At 37.0% G+C, this 12817-nt stretch overlaps 1 protein-coding gene across 3 annotated transcripts in view; it reads left to right on the top strand.

Moving 5' to 3' along the window:
- The window catches only part of CPED1 (cadherin like and PC-esterase domain containing 1), a 143681-nt gene that overhangs the window by 63015 nt on the left and 67849 nt on the right, over positions 1-12817 (top strand). For all 3 annotated transcript variants that reach the window (XM_010395476.4, XM_019283616.3, XM_010395475.4), the window contains exons 10-15: positions 1264-1431; positions 2369-2473; positions 3512-3681; positions 9017-9084; positions 9408-9452; positions 11327-11513. In XM_010395476.4, coding sequence (XP_010393778.2) covers positions 1264-1431; positions 2369-2473; positions 3512-3681; positions 9017-9084; positions 9408-9452; positions 11327-11513 — 743 coding nt within the window. The remainder of the gene's footprint in view (positions 1-1263; positions 1432-2368; positions 2474-3511; positions 3682-9016; positions 9085-9407; positions 9453-11326; positions 11514-12817) is intronic.

Genomic DNA, 12817 nt, shown 5'->3' with positions numbered 1-12817 from the left:
GAAGCATTGCATGAAAGTGGAGTTAGGTTTTAAATGTGGCAGAACAAAGATGAAGGGAGGAAGTTAAGAAACCGCAATTGGCTTTAAATACAAATTAAAGTTCTCCATAAATTGGATTGTACTTCTTCATTTCATTATCTGCTTTGACCTCCACTGTGCTGCCTTCTTCCTGGATGATCCACAAGGCCCTTAAAACCATGGAAATGGGAGCTGTGCCAGTTTTTGTACCACTCCTGCCTCAGAACAGTCTGTCCTGAAACAAATATTGTACTGCTTTCCAGCTGTTCTCATTACCTCATGTGCATGCATATAAATAGGTATATAAAACGTTTCTTCATATTTATGATATACAAATATTAACAATAATTAGCTAATATATCCCCACTTAAAATCTGTTCAAGTTTCTAGTAACAACAGTGCAGTCAATCTCTCCATCTTTCAGAATAAAAATCCTTTAAACATAGGAAAAATGCACGTATGAAAGGAAGTTTGCACAATTGAAAAAGTCCATGAAGACCATATCCTTAATTAGTCTGAGAAGACTTATTTAGCTACTATAAGAAATGTGGTATGTCATAACAATTCAATAATTGTACATCAGACTGTAAAAAAATTATCTCAGAAGTGCTTAAAAAGCTAAACGTAAAACAAAATGTTTACCTGCCTGTATAGAAGTTTCAACCATTAGCCATTATCCATAAATTTACAGTATGAAAAAATAAATGGCTCTAAAAAATAGCAGTTGATAATTAATGCAACATTGAATTTGAATATTATCACTTGGAAACTGTAGCATGCACACAACCTATTCATGTTGATGCTATATTTGTGTTTATGTTAAAATAATGATTTAGTCAAATTTTATAGCCATGAATTTGTTCATTGTGTTTATATACTGTAAAACTTACACATTCATCTGTAGTAACAGATGTTCTGTATTAACTCTAAACACATGAGTTTTGCAAGAGCTGTATTAACATAGACTGTGGCATAATATTTTTTAAATCAAATTTCAAATCAAGCATGGAAAAAAAAGCTTTCACTTGTGTCTGCAATACTGCACTCTGTCCACTGGAGGACAGCAAACATTGTGGTATGGACTTGTGACAGAAAATGTGGCACAGCATTTGTTGTTTTATAATCCTGTCAGTTTGTGTTATTATTACCTTTTTTAAAGTTCCAGTTTAGTATTTATTGCTATGAGAAGACTGGAATTCTTCTGTAGTTATTCAAACTATACATTCTTATATTATTTTCCAACAGGTGCATGAACACTTTGACTTTCAAGATGAGAATGAATTGACTATTCAGGACCAAATTTCGAAAGAACTTCTTTTGGAAGATACATTTAAATTTCTCTTATCTAATGAATCCTCAACATCCAGTTTTATAGAAGCTCTGCAAAAAATATATGGATCATCTGTGAGCAAGGTAGTTCATTCCAACCTTTTCTTATTATTAACTATTTGAAAATACTTAATTTTAAATTGTATGCTTCTGAAATTCTTGGTGCCAACTTATAGAATGAAGGATTTATTTAAAAACAATCTTTTATTGTATGCTGGGGAATAAAACTGTAATTATATTAAACAATTGAATATTCTTTTGTAAAAATTCCTCTCTCAAATTATTTCATTTTCCAAAATACTTGAAAGACATATTTAAAGTTTTAACGAAGTAATTTTCCCACTGTTCTTTAAATGGTCTTTTCTTGATATACAGATCTGAGTGTTTTCACAATTTCATCCAGAATTGATAAACTTGTGCATGGAGATCCATGAGCATCAAAATTAAATTTTGGTTCTTACAACTTTGTGTCTTATTCTCAATGCAAGATCCAGTTCCAATATTCTTTTTGCATTTATAGAATCTGTATAAATTTTGCTTCACTAGTGAAAACCATTTCTGACAAGCTGAGATCTCATTTAGCAGTATTTCTCTCAGCCCGGGCACTTTTAAGAACTCATTTCTGAGGAGTCCCCTTCTTGAAAGACTTACAGGGACTAATTTATCCAGGTAACTTCTGCCTCTCGGACAGATGTGGCTAAAACAGAGTCATGGGTTCTAAATTTATGACAGGATGAAGTAGAAGCTGTAGACATACAGACATGTAGTGATATGATTACCCAGCCCATGCTCCAGAGACCCGTAGTTTCTATGGGTTTGTCTCCACACAAAGCTAATGCATAGTGTGCTTTATTCTAGACTGAAAAACAGGATGAGCTGTCAAGGAGCTGGCTGGCTGAGGTAACAGCTAGTTGAGAGCTGCTGTAACTTGTTCCTATGATCAGTGAAGGGATTGGGGTCTACTGAAAGCACACTGCTTTCCATGTGATTTCACCAGAACATGCTGCTGTTTCCTTCACAGGATGGAACATACAACAGAGAAGAAGAGCAATGTTTCTCTTTAGAAGAGATAAATTCAATGATTACTTTCATAAAGGAGCTGAAGAATCTTGGACAATTTGAGCTGGTAAAATAAATAGGGTTTTGTTTCATTGCATATATATTTTATGTAACTCTTAACATTTCTCCTTCATTACCATTCTCTGCTGTCTCTGGCATACGTAATTAGGCTGGATGGGCAGGGAAGCAAGGAGATAGAGGTAACACTGATTTTATTTTGGTGGATCATTTGAGTTTATTTTAAAAGAGAGAAAGAAATACACCAGAGAATTTGAGATGAGTTTCCACTGAAAAGGACAGCTAAAGCAGAAACAGAGACATGAAAATAGAAGGAAAGGAAAAGAAGGAAAATAACATAAGTGACTAATGAGGTGGTAAGGAAATAGAATGATAACAAAGCAAAGCAGGAGTGAGTGGAAGGACTAGACAAAGTACAACACTGAGATCATGACCAGAGTGTAGAAATAGATTAAAAAGTGGCAAAAAAAAAAAAAAGGCAGGTGGAATATGTTATGTTTCTTCATGCTTTGAATTCATTTTTGGAGAAGAACACAGATGGAGGAATAACAATCACTGTCTGTGAGTAGGCATAGTTAGTGAGGGAAATGGTGAGTGTTGGGAAGATAAAGGATCTGCAACTAAATCTGTTGTTCAGAAAGTCTGCATGATATCAGGATTTCTTTGAGACTCCCTGGATGAGTATTAGGGATGGAGACTGATGACACTTTCTGAAGAAGCATTGAGTCTAATACATCTGGAATTCACAGAGTTGTCTGAGTTGGAATTGGTCCAGAAGGATCATCAAGTCCAACTCTTGGCCAATACAGGGGTTGAACCTGTAACCTCAGCATTATTAGCTCCATGCTCTGACCAACTGAGCTAATCTCAGGGTCAAGTCAGGGGCAAAGGAGATCAACTTCCACATCAGTACTGGTAATCATGATTCACAAGGCTGGGCATGATACTCAGTTTGTAAGCATGTGGGAAAGAGCATTAATATATAACCAGCCCTATGCTGTACATACTGTCTTCTGATAATTTCTCATGTCTTTGCACTCTACAGATATCATACTGTGTTATCTCTAATCAGTGTCTCTCTTCTCAGCTTTTCCCTTCTTCTGCACCCAAGATCCAAATGTTGCTGCGTGACCTTTATCGAATGGTAGACCCAATGAGGCGTCTTAGTTCAGTCCTGACTGTGCATTGGTTGCTTTCCAGTTTACTTCAACAATTCCAGTTCATGAATAAAGAGGCACATACAAATCTTTTTGAGTGGTAAGATAACTCTTTATATATGTTGAGGGTAGTTTCTCAAATTATATAATTGCAATATGTCCAGTGAGCATCATAAAACTTAATCCTTCAGTAGATGTAGGTGGACTTGCAATGCTTGAGGTGAAGGTCTGTCATCCCATATGAAGCCCTGTCAGTCATTCTGCCATTGGAACTGTAGCTAGGTTTCTAAATAGAACAGGTTTTGCTTCTCTGTCTAATGTGAAGGACTCTGGATTAAAAATTAATTGGAACTACAGTAAATTTTTTTAAGAAAGATTTATTAGGTAGGTTTTTTTCTAAACAACTGTAAACTCTGAATTAGTAGCATTTCCCAGGGTTAAGACTGTCTTAATTTATGTACCAATTAAAAGCAAAACTGTAAAGAAGATATAAAATTTCAGGTGAAGATTTTTCCAAAAGAATTAATAATTTTGGTTGGCTCCAAGTTTTCTGTCCAACAAATACAGGTCAGAGAGCATAATACTCTGAGAACCTCATTTTAACTGTTTGTGAAAATATGGGGAAAATGCTGCAATGTTAAGGGTAGATGCATTGAACTTTTGGCAAGAAGTTTTAACTTTCACAAAGAGAGGAAGAGGAAAGGAAGGACAGAACAAGGGAGGGAGGGAGGGAGAGGAAGTAAGGAAGCAAGCAAGGAAGGAAGGAAGGAGAAAACTTATAGTATACTGTATGTTTTCTATAAAATTTGTTAAAATGTGGTTTCTGTTTTCATTATCTCTTAGTTAATGATGTTTCATATATGTGTGCCATACTGACTACTGACATTTGTGATTTTACAAACAAGGACTTGGGAACAGGCACATTAGACAATGTGTATGCTCTATTCCACTGAGTCTCAAGATGAATGTGTAAATGATATTATTTTGTACATTTTTCTGGGAGAATGCTGTAGTCAGTGTATGAGGCATCTGTAAGATTTCTTAAGTTTTAATTTTGTTCCTCATTGAACTGGGCGTGGCTTTCAGCAAATCAATAATTATCTGTATCTTTGCTTTACTGTAAAGGGGAGCTTATACTTTATCACTGTACTAGGTAACTGTTTATTAGTGTTTTGAAAATACACAGTTCCATGAAAGTGCTAAGTTATTGTTGTTACTGCCGACCACTCTGATCCCTCCATGAGAAGTGATTCAAAGATGCAGCTGCTTGCATTCATATGTAAGCCCTTGCCCTTTTGCAGAAATATTTAGGTTTGCATATCAAAGCATACCAGCCTTTAGCAGCTTTCTGTTCTAATCTAAGCTGTGCCACTCACTCATTTTGAGCAAGCCCCTTGGCCTCTTCTTTTCCTTCAAGCTCAACATTACTGTATGTGTATAAATATGTGGAAGTACCATGACCTTTCTCCAGGGCATAGGCCAGTCTGCTTCTTTGCACTGTATTTTTCTGCAGTGGCTAAGCTAATAACACCATTCTCTTCATTCAGTGTATAAAAAACCATGTCCTTTGACATTGCTAAATCAGAATCTTCCACTCCTTTAGCTACATGCATGTGATGGTGATGTATGTGTCAGATATGCATGTAATTATACTTAATTGCAAGGAAGAAAGAGCTTAGCTGTATTTACTCCCCAAATAACTCAAGTATGCATTCTCTTTGAGCTTTGATTAATCTTTTTTTTTCTCCCAGCTTTGATGAGTTTGTGTATCAGAACACTTTTCCTGAATTTCTTCAGTTAAGGCCAGGTTGTTCAGTCGATTTATTTAACAGTTTTTATTTCTCTGACTGTGGAAAACTGGTATTTCCATTTATCAGATCTAGTGATTGCATAACTGACTGTCCAAGCAGACAAGAAATTTATGGGAGAAATAGTGACTTTTGACTGAGGTCTTGTGCAGTTACTTTGTTCACTGATCATGACTCCGTAGGATGAAGACAGGATATAAAGATGTTTCCTAGTCTACGTATTTTAACTCATTTCATCTATATGACTAGTGTTGAAACCTTAAATGGTATTAGTGAACTCCCTGAATTCCTTCCACACAAGAAATAAGAAGAACTCTAGAAACTCATCTCAAACTATAATGAAAGAATTACAGCCTAGGTGAAAATGACCACTTCAGATGTATGGGTATAAAATATTACACCTAACATGTACTCTGAAAAAAATTTTTGGGATTTTTTATGAACTTTTTTCAGCTCTATGAAGTTTATACTCATGATATGACTAGGACATACATAACCACTGTCTTCTAGATTAGGGGCTATGAAGTGTCATGGAAAGTATATTTGGCTATGTCAGACAGCATGGAAGAATCAGATTAGTGAGTAAAGCTAATGCTTCTGTATCTGTAAAAGATAGAAGCCTAAGCAGGTCTAAAAGCTGCAAATGTTTTTTGAAATCAACTGATGTATTTGGGAAAGTGGTTTTAGCTTCTCATATGCAAGCCCTTTTTTAGTTCAAACTAGAAGCATCAGCCCTCAGACTGAATCTGGGCTGAAAATACTTTCTTGGAATTTAACTTGGTCATGTCAATTACCTGGAAAGTCTGAGAAATTAACAGGTTTTGGACTATGGGACAGAAAAAAGCAATGACAAGGAAGACAAGGATAAGATCACTGGCCTGGAATGGGAGGAGTGAGAGACAGAAGGAAGGAGGAAAGGAGAGAGACAGTTGGGATTAAGTGCCAGGAAATTAATCCCACTCTTGAGTCTGAACTTTTTTATTTCACTTCTGAAGATCAGTGCAAGGTATTTCATTTAAGGAGCCAAATGCCCCCATGGAAACTCTGTGACTGAAGCCAAACAAACACTCTACAAAATAGAGAGCTTATTTTGAAGAGAGACCTACATAACATCATCTAAAGAAAGAAAATTCATAACTCTACTGAATATTGAAATATGGTCTCAATGTTTAGTTTATGACCTGTTAAAAGTTGCACCATTCACAACTAATATATTCATCAGAGACACCAAAAGAGACTAGTTTTTTCGTTTTTATGTTTTAGTTTACGAAATATTCTATTTCTACATGTCCTTAATCGCTTATGTCTTATTGCATAGACCATCAGAGCTATATTATTATTGCTGCTGTCAATCCTTTGCTTTTCTTGTTTGCTGAATCAGAGAGATTCCTAAAGGACAGGTTCATAGTCAATAGTTTGTGATGTACACATTGGGAATCTTTTGAAAGGTTCATTCACAAGCATGCACTCATCAAGGGTGCTGACATACAGCCATTAGTTTCATTAGAAACTGCAAACTGTGTAGGCAAAGTGCACATCTGTACTAGACACCTCCAAGATATTTAAGTAAGTAGGAGGCCACTCAAACAGATGGAGGTCCTTTCTTGAGGAAAGGGATGTGCAGAGTGCTCTGTATTAGGAAGAGCTTCATAACTGCATTGTTACCTCAGTCTGCTTATTGCAAGGAGCTTGAACAAAGGAAAGCTTCATGGTGCTGATGATTAAAAAGCTCAGGCTGCAGCAGAGATAAATCATTGAACCATAGAGTCATTTATGTTGGAAAGGTTCCTCTCATCCTATCACTTATTACATGGGAGAATGACTCCACCTGGCTACAGCCTCATTTCACTGACTTGTAGAGAGCGATAAGGTCTCCCCTGAGCCTCCTTTTCTCCAGACTAAATACCCCCAGCTCTCTGAGCCACTTCTCATAAGGCTTGTGCTCCAGCCCCTTCCCCAGCTTCATTACCCTTCTCTGGACATGCTCCAGCACCTCAATGTCTTTCATGTAGTGAGAAGCCAAAACTGAACACAAGATTCAAGGTGTGGCCTCACCAGTGCTGTGTGCAGGGGGACAATCACTGCCCCAGTCCTGCTGGCCATATTGTAATCTGAGTATTTTTCTCTAATATGATTTCTAAATAATCAGATATAGTTATTATATGTCTCTTAATGCTGTCTGATGTTAATTGCAGTCTCTACAGATTTGAAATTCATACAGGTCATGCTGTTCCTTTGTGAGCAGGGACCTTGCAGTTGTGGTGTTGTTGCACTCCTCACGTGTTCTCTGACTAAACAAAAGTCTGTCATTTTATAGAGTTAAGACATGTTGCTTCCACCTTAAAACAGGGTTTGGGACCAGGCAAGCAAATAGGAACAGCGGAGAGAAAAAGTATATTTGACAGATGTTAGCTGTTACTTCCTTGACAAGCAGAAAGAAGGGTGCAAAATAACTTACAACTTGGAAAGCAAACTCCAATAGTGTGTTAAGTGCCTCCTTTGAAGTAGGTCATGAATGTGAATAAAATTAGGGTGGTGTCTAGACACTGCAAGCTCAGAACTACGATTTCCTGCGCACGCAAAGACACACAGATCTGCCAGCTGCTTCTTTCCTTATCTCATTGAGTTAATGCAGAAATCTGTTTTATCACTGGACAGTTTTTTATCACTGGGCAGTTTACCTTTTCCCATGATTGACCTCAATACTGCTTTCAGAAGCTACTCTTGAAACATCAGTGATGGATGCTTGCACAGAGCAATATTGCCACCTCCCTTCCTTGGCACAGAGAGTGACTTTATGTCCTTCAAAACCCAAACTGCAGTATCCAGGAAGAAGTTGTGTTATAAGAACTTCTAAAGGAAACACTAGGAGGAAAACCAGTGAAAGCTTCAAGAAATGCTAATGGACCTCCAAAAAGGTCTTATCAGCCAGAGGGTTGGATTGAAGAGAAGCCTACTCCCTTTTTTTCTACCATGCTACCAAAATTCTACTTGAAAGAAAAAATCTGCAGAGTTCACAATATGGACACCACTGACATGTTGATTAATTGTCACAATTGACTTGTCTTTTTTTCACAGAGATTTTACATATATATATATATATATATATATATGCATATATATCCACTCTCTGGATTTGTTTTTAATTTGCAAACAAAGCAAAACACATAGAAGTTCCATTTTAGGAATTCGTGATAATCTCAGTACAGATATTCCTCTGGAGGCATGCCTTCATTTTTATTTAAATGTTTTTGAACGAAGTCTAACTTTAATCTCAAGTATATGCAAAAAAACCCATCATAGAAGCAGTTAAGAGATATAGTGTGGGTTATTTCGTTCTTGGCTATATCCACCCTTCCTTTTCCTAGCAATGCAACTATGTTTTGGAATTTATTTCTTTTTTTTTCTGTTGCTGTGATGTGCTGCCATGTATTATTTGTGTTTTCTGTTATGTTCACTCAGGTAATATTGCTAATGCTGGGAATATGAATGCAGGAGGTTCATCTTTCCACAGAAAATACTAAAATACCATGTGCCCTGGGATACCATATAGAAATTTTTGCAAAATATTTCATTGTTTCTGTTCCTTCCATTCATGTAGAAATATGTCTGCTATTGAATTGACAGGAAACCTTCTCAAGAAAATATGAATCCAAAGCAGAATGTTCCTTCTGACTTCAGGAAGAATCATGGAGGTAAGGGTTCAGAGTAAGATCTTTTATATACAGTATGTTTTTCCTATTTGTATTATTTCTGATAACATGTGGATTTAGATTGCATTGTCTTGCATTCCAACTGAAAAAGCTTACTCCATATAAAAGACTAATTACTTCTTTATCTTATGTAAGTTGCTACACTGAGCCCATGAGCAGCATTCACAAGCCTAAAGGAAAGATTTCACACTGTAAAGAATAAAAGTACAATGCGTCTCTTATAAGTAAAAGATGGTTCCTTCTCCAATGGGACTGTAATCAGGCTTAGAGTAGAGAATTATTAGCTGTTTCTGTTTATCTTTCAGCATTGCATTATTCCAGTAAGACTGAAGAAAGACAATGCAGTTATGGTAAGTCAAGGTCTTTCTAGATCACGGAGGGGGATGAAGAAAGATTTCTTGAAAATTTTTCTTGGGTTTCTCTACATAACCTCTAAGCGAAGAGAATCTGCAGGCTTTTACTAAAAAAAAAAAAGGATTTTTCAGTAGCAAGAACGTTTATTAAACACTCAGTAAATGGGCTATTATGTTAAATAAGCTCAAAACCAAAATTAAACTTTGCTGTATGTGCATATTAATGTGAGTATTCCAGCACCCATTGATCCCTTGTCACACTTCAACAGACTTTTGCCCCCCTTTTTCCAATAACCTCAGCATACATTTGTTCTTGTGGAAAAACCTTTAAACTTGTTTGGAGTTTAATCAGCTTTGTTTAAAGCTTTGTCTTCAGCTCAATAATGAAGTATTGAGGAGCTGTTTAAGAGATGAGGAGTTTTTCTAAAATATATGCTTACAGGAATATTTAAAGTATTTTTAAAGATCTGTAAAGATGTAAAATATGTTTTTCTTTGGTGGTAGCAATGTTTTTTGCTGCCTTCCTCATTCCCAAATTATCTGAGGGGCCCATTTGTAAACATGAAGCCATTGCTCCATGGTGGATAGGCTTTGTTACACATTGAGCCTCATGTCCCCTCTGTTGATGATCTCGTGCTGCCTCCAGGAGCAATTCTTGTGTCAGATAGAGGCCGGAGATACTCGTGGGCTGGCTGATGGGCATCACCATTCTAACTGCATGATATTTTATTTTAAAAATACCTCGATTAATGTTATTTTGAAATTCCTCCTCATTTTTAAGCTAGTAGTAAGAAAACATTTCTAAGTCATACAGGATATGGAGAAGTGTTTATATTCATCTCTCAGGGGTTTTTTAATACCTTCTGTGTGTCTGTGTGTAAGACTCTATTCCCCTACAAATGTAGCCCAAATTCTGTTCTTCCACTGGAATATTTTCCCTTAATTTTAATCCATGCAAGAGAGTTCTGACATTGCCCTGTTTTGTTTCTCAGGGCAGATGTTTCAAGGTAGAAAAGGTTCACATAAAAGTATTTGCATAATTTTTGACCCTTTTAAGCCACAAGATTTTTCAGATACTATAGTAAAAGAGTTTCCTATCTGGAATATTTTCTGAAGTACCCAGTTTAAAACATGTACTAGTGAATATATGTGTAAAGCAGTTTTGAATGTGTAATTATACTGTAAATCTGAATCCAATAGGCTGGATTAAAATATTTGTCATAAGTAGGTTGCCAACAAATAATTATTCTCATGAGTAATTTGGCAAACACTATGAAATAAAGGACACATTTGAGCAAATAGGATTTGATTGTGGAGATTTCATACACAGGAAAGGAGCTGGAATTTGTTGATATAGGAATTTTAATAAAACATTCTTCCAGCTGTACTGCAAATGACCCCATGGGTCTTGATATCTCCACGTGACTTGTTCTTATGAACAGTAAGAGTATGTCTAACTTATTTTGATTTTTATTGGAAATTACACTTGTGCATAAACCCTGTACACAGCCTGGTACCTAAGTAGGTTATGAATTTTGGCCTACCTCTTCTTTAGGTTTCAGTTAACTAACTAGAGACAGATCTCCCAGACTTAATCCTTCCATTTTCAAAGGCTTACACAGGCTTTGAGTTTTGTGACTAGGACTAAAGTGATTGGACACTGAATGTTTAAAATCCCTCCAAGGCCTACAAATTTCTCAAGTGCCATTACAAACTCCATTAAAATTTTGCAGCAGGATTATGAGTCTCTGAGTCACTAGGCATTAAATATCTTGCCACTGTACATGTTATCAATCTGCCAGAAGTTGCATGTAGTTCCAAAATGTTCATACATTTCATAGTTTTTTTTCTTTGATGCCTTCTTGGAACAGATAAAGATACCCTATCTCATATCAGACAGCTCTTCACCAGTCCACAGCTGGACTTGAATCCTCAGTTTAACCCAAAGATCAGAGAATACTATGCAGAAGTGCCATTCGACATGGTGACAGTGAAAATAGGAGCAGAACCCTCTAACTGTCAGTGCCACGTACACCTCGATGACAAGAAAGGGCCAAGGTACGAGAAAAAAAATATGAGTGTAAAAACTTAATTTTGGAAATATGTCATCATGTTCCACATTTTTTTTTGTTTCCAAAAACCCAGGACACAAATAGATTAGTCATGGGAACATCAGAGGGAGTTCAATGCTGAGAAACTTCTGTTTATTTTCAGTATCCTGAAGGCAATGGTCTGTATGTTGTTCTCAAGCCATAATTAACTCTAGCTTAATGGAGTGTACAATTGCAGTATCTCACCCATCTTCTGCAGTCACTGACAACATCAAAGCTGGGTGGGAACAGACCATCACTACACTGCACACAGAAGATGACAGAGAATTTGAGCTTTTGTATCCAGGTGTTAATTTTGCACAGTGCCCTAATCTTCTGCCCTGCTGGACTTGGTCTGCTTACATGGGTCAGAGTAGGGCAGCTGTCTTCAAAGGAAGAAGTAAGTTCAAGTTTACTAACTGAGAATAATCCATTTTTGTCATAGTTGTATTATAAGGAATTGTCGTAGAATCATAGAATAAGTCACATTGAAAAAGACCCTTAAGGTCATCAAGTCCAACTGTTAACCCAGCATTGCCAAGTCCACCACTAAACCACATCCCTAAGCAGCACATCTACACAACTTTTAAATACCTCCAGGCATGGTGACTCACCACTTCCCTGGGCAGCCTGTTCCAATACCTGACAACCGTTTCAGTGAAGACATTCTTCCCAATATCCAACCTAAACCTCCCCTGATGAAACTTAAAGCCATTTCCGTTTGTCCTGTCACTTGGGAGAAGAGACTGACCCCTACCTTGCTACAACCTCCTGTTATCTGCAAACAGACTGAGGGTGCCCTCAATCTCCATGTCCAGATCATTGCCCTGGCCATCCAGCCAGTTTTTTACCCAGCAAAATGTATGTGAATGTAAGGTGTGAGCAGCCAGTTTCTCCAGAAGAATGCTGTGGGAAACAGTGCCAAAGGCTTCATTAAAGTCTAGGTAGGCAACAATCACAGCCTTTCTCTCATCCACTAAGTGGGTCACCTTGTCATCCACAAGAGTCCCAGCTTATCTGATCTCTTAGAGAACTATAAAGCTGAACGATAGAGGAGAGAGCAGAGTCATCACTAAACATCATGTTTGAGCACTGACCCACAATAAACCATGATGTTTAATTGCTACTGTGATCCCTGGCACACTTTTGGCTTTCCCAACCAGCTCTGAGAAAACAGCATGTACCAGGGACAAAACCAATAGGTATTTTGGGTATGGCCTAGTTTTTAATGTTGGGAAGGACAAAAAGTGTTTATTTATCTGGGTCAGGTAT

This window comes from Corvus cornix, chromosome 1A (genome assembly GCF_000738735.6).
Source record: "Corvus cornix cornix isolate S_Up_H32 chromosome 1A, ASM73873v5, whole genome shotgun sequence".
Classification (NCBI taxonomy): domain Eukaryota; kingdom Metazoa; phylum Chordata; class Aves; order Passeriformes; family Corvidae; genus Corvus; species Corvus cornix.
The sequence above is the reverse complement of the archived record's forward strand: the minus strand, read 5'-3'. Positions and strand labels throughout refer to the sequence as shown.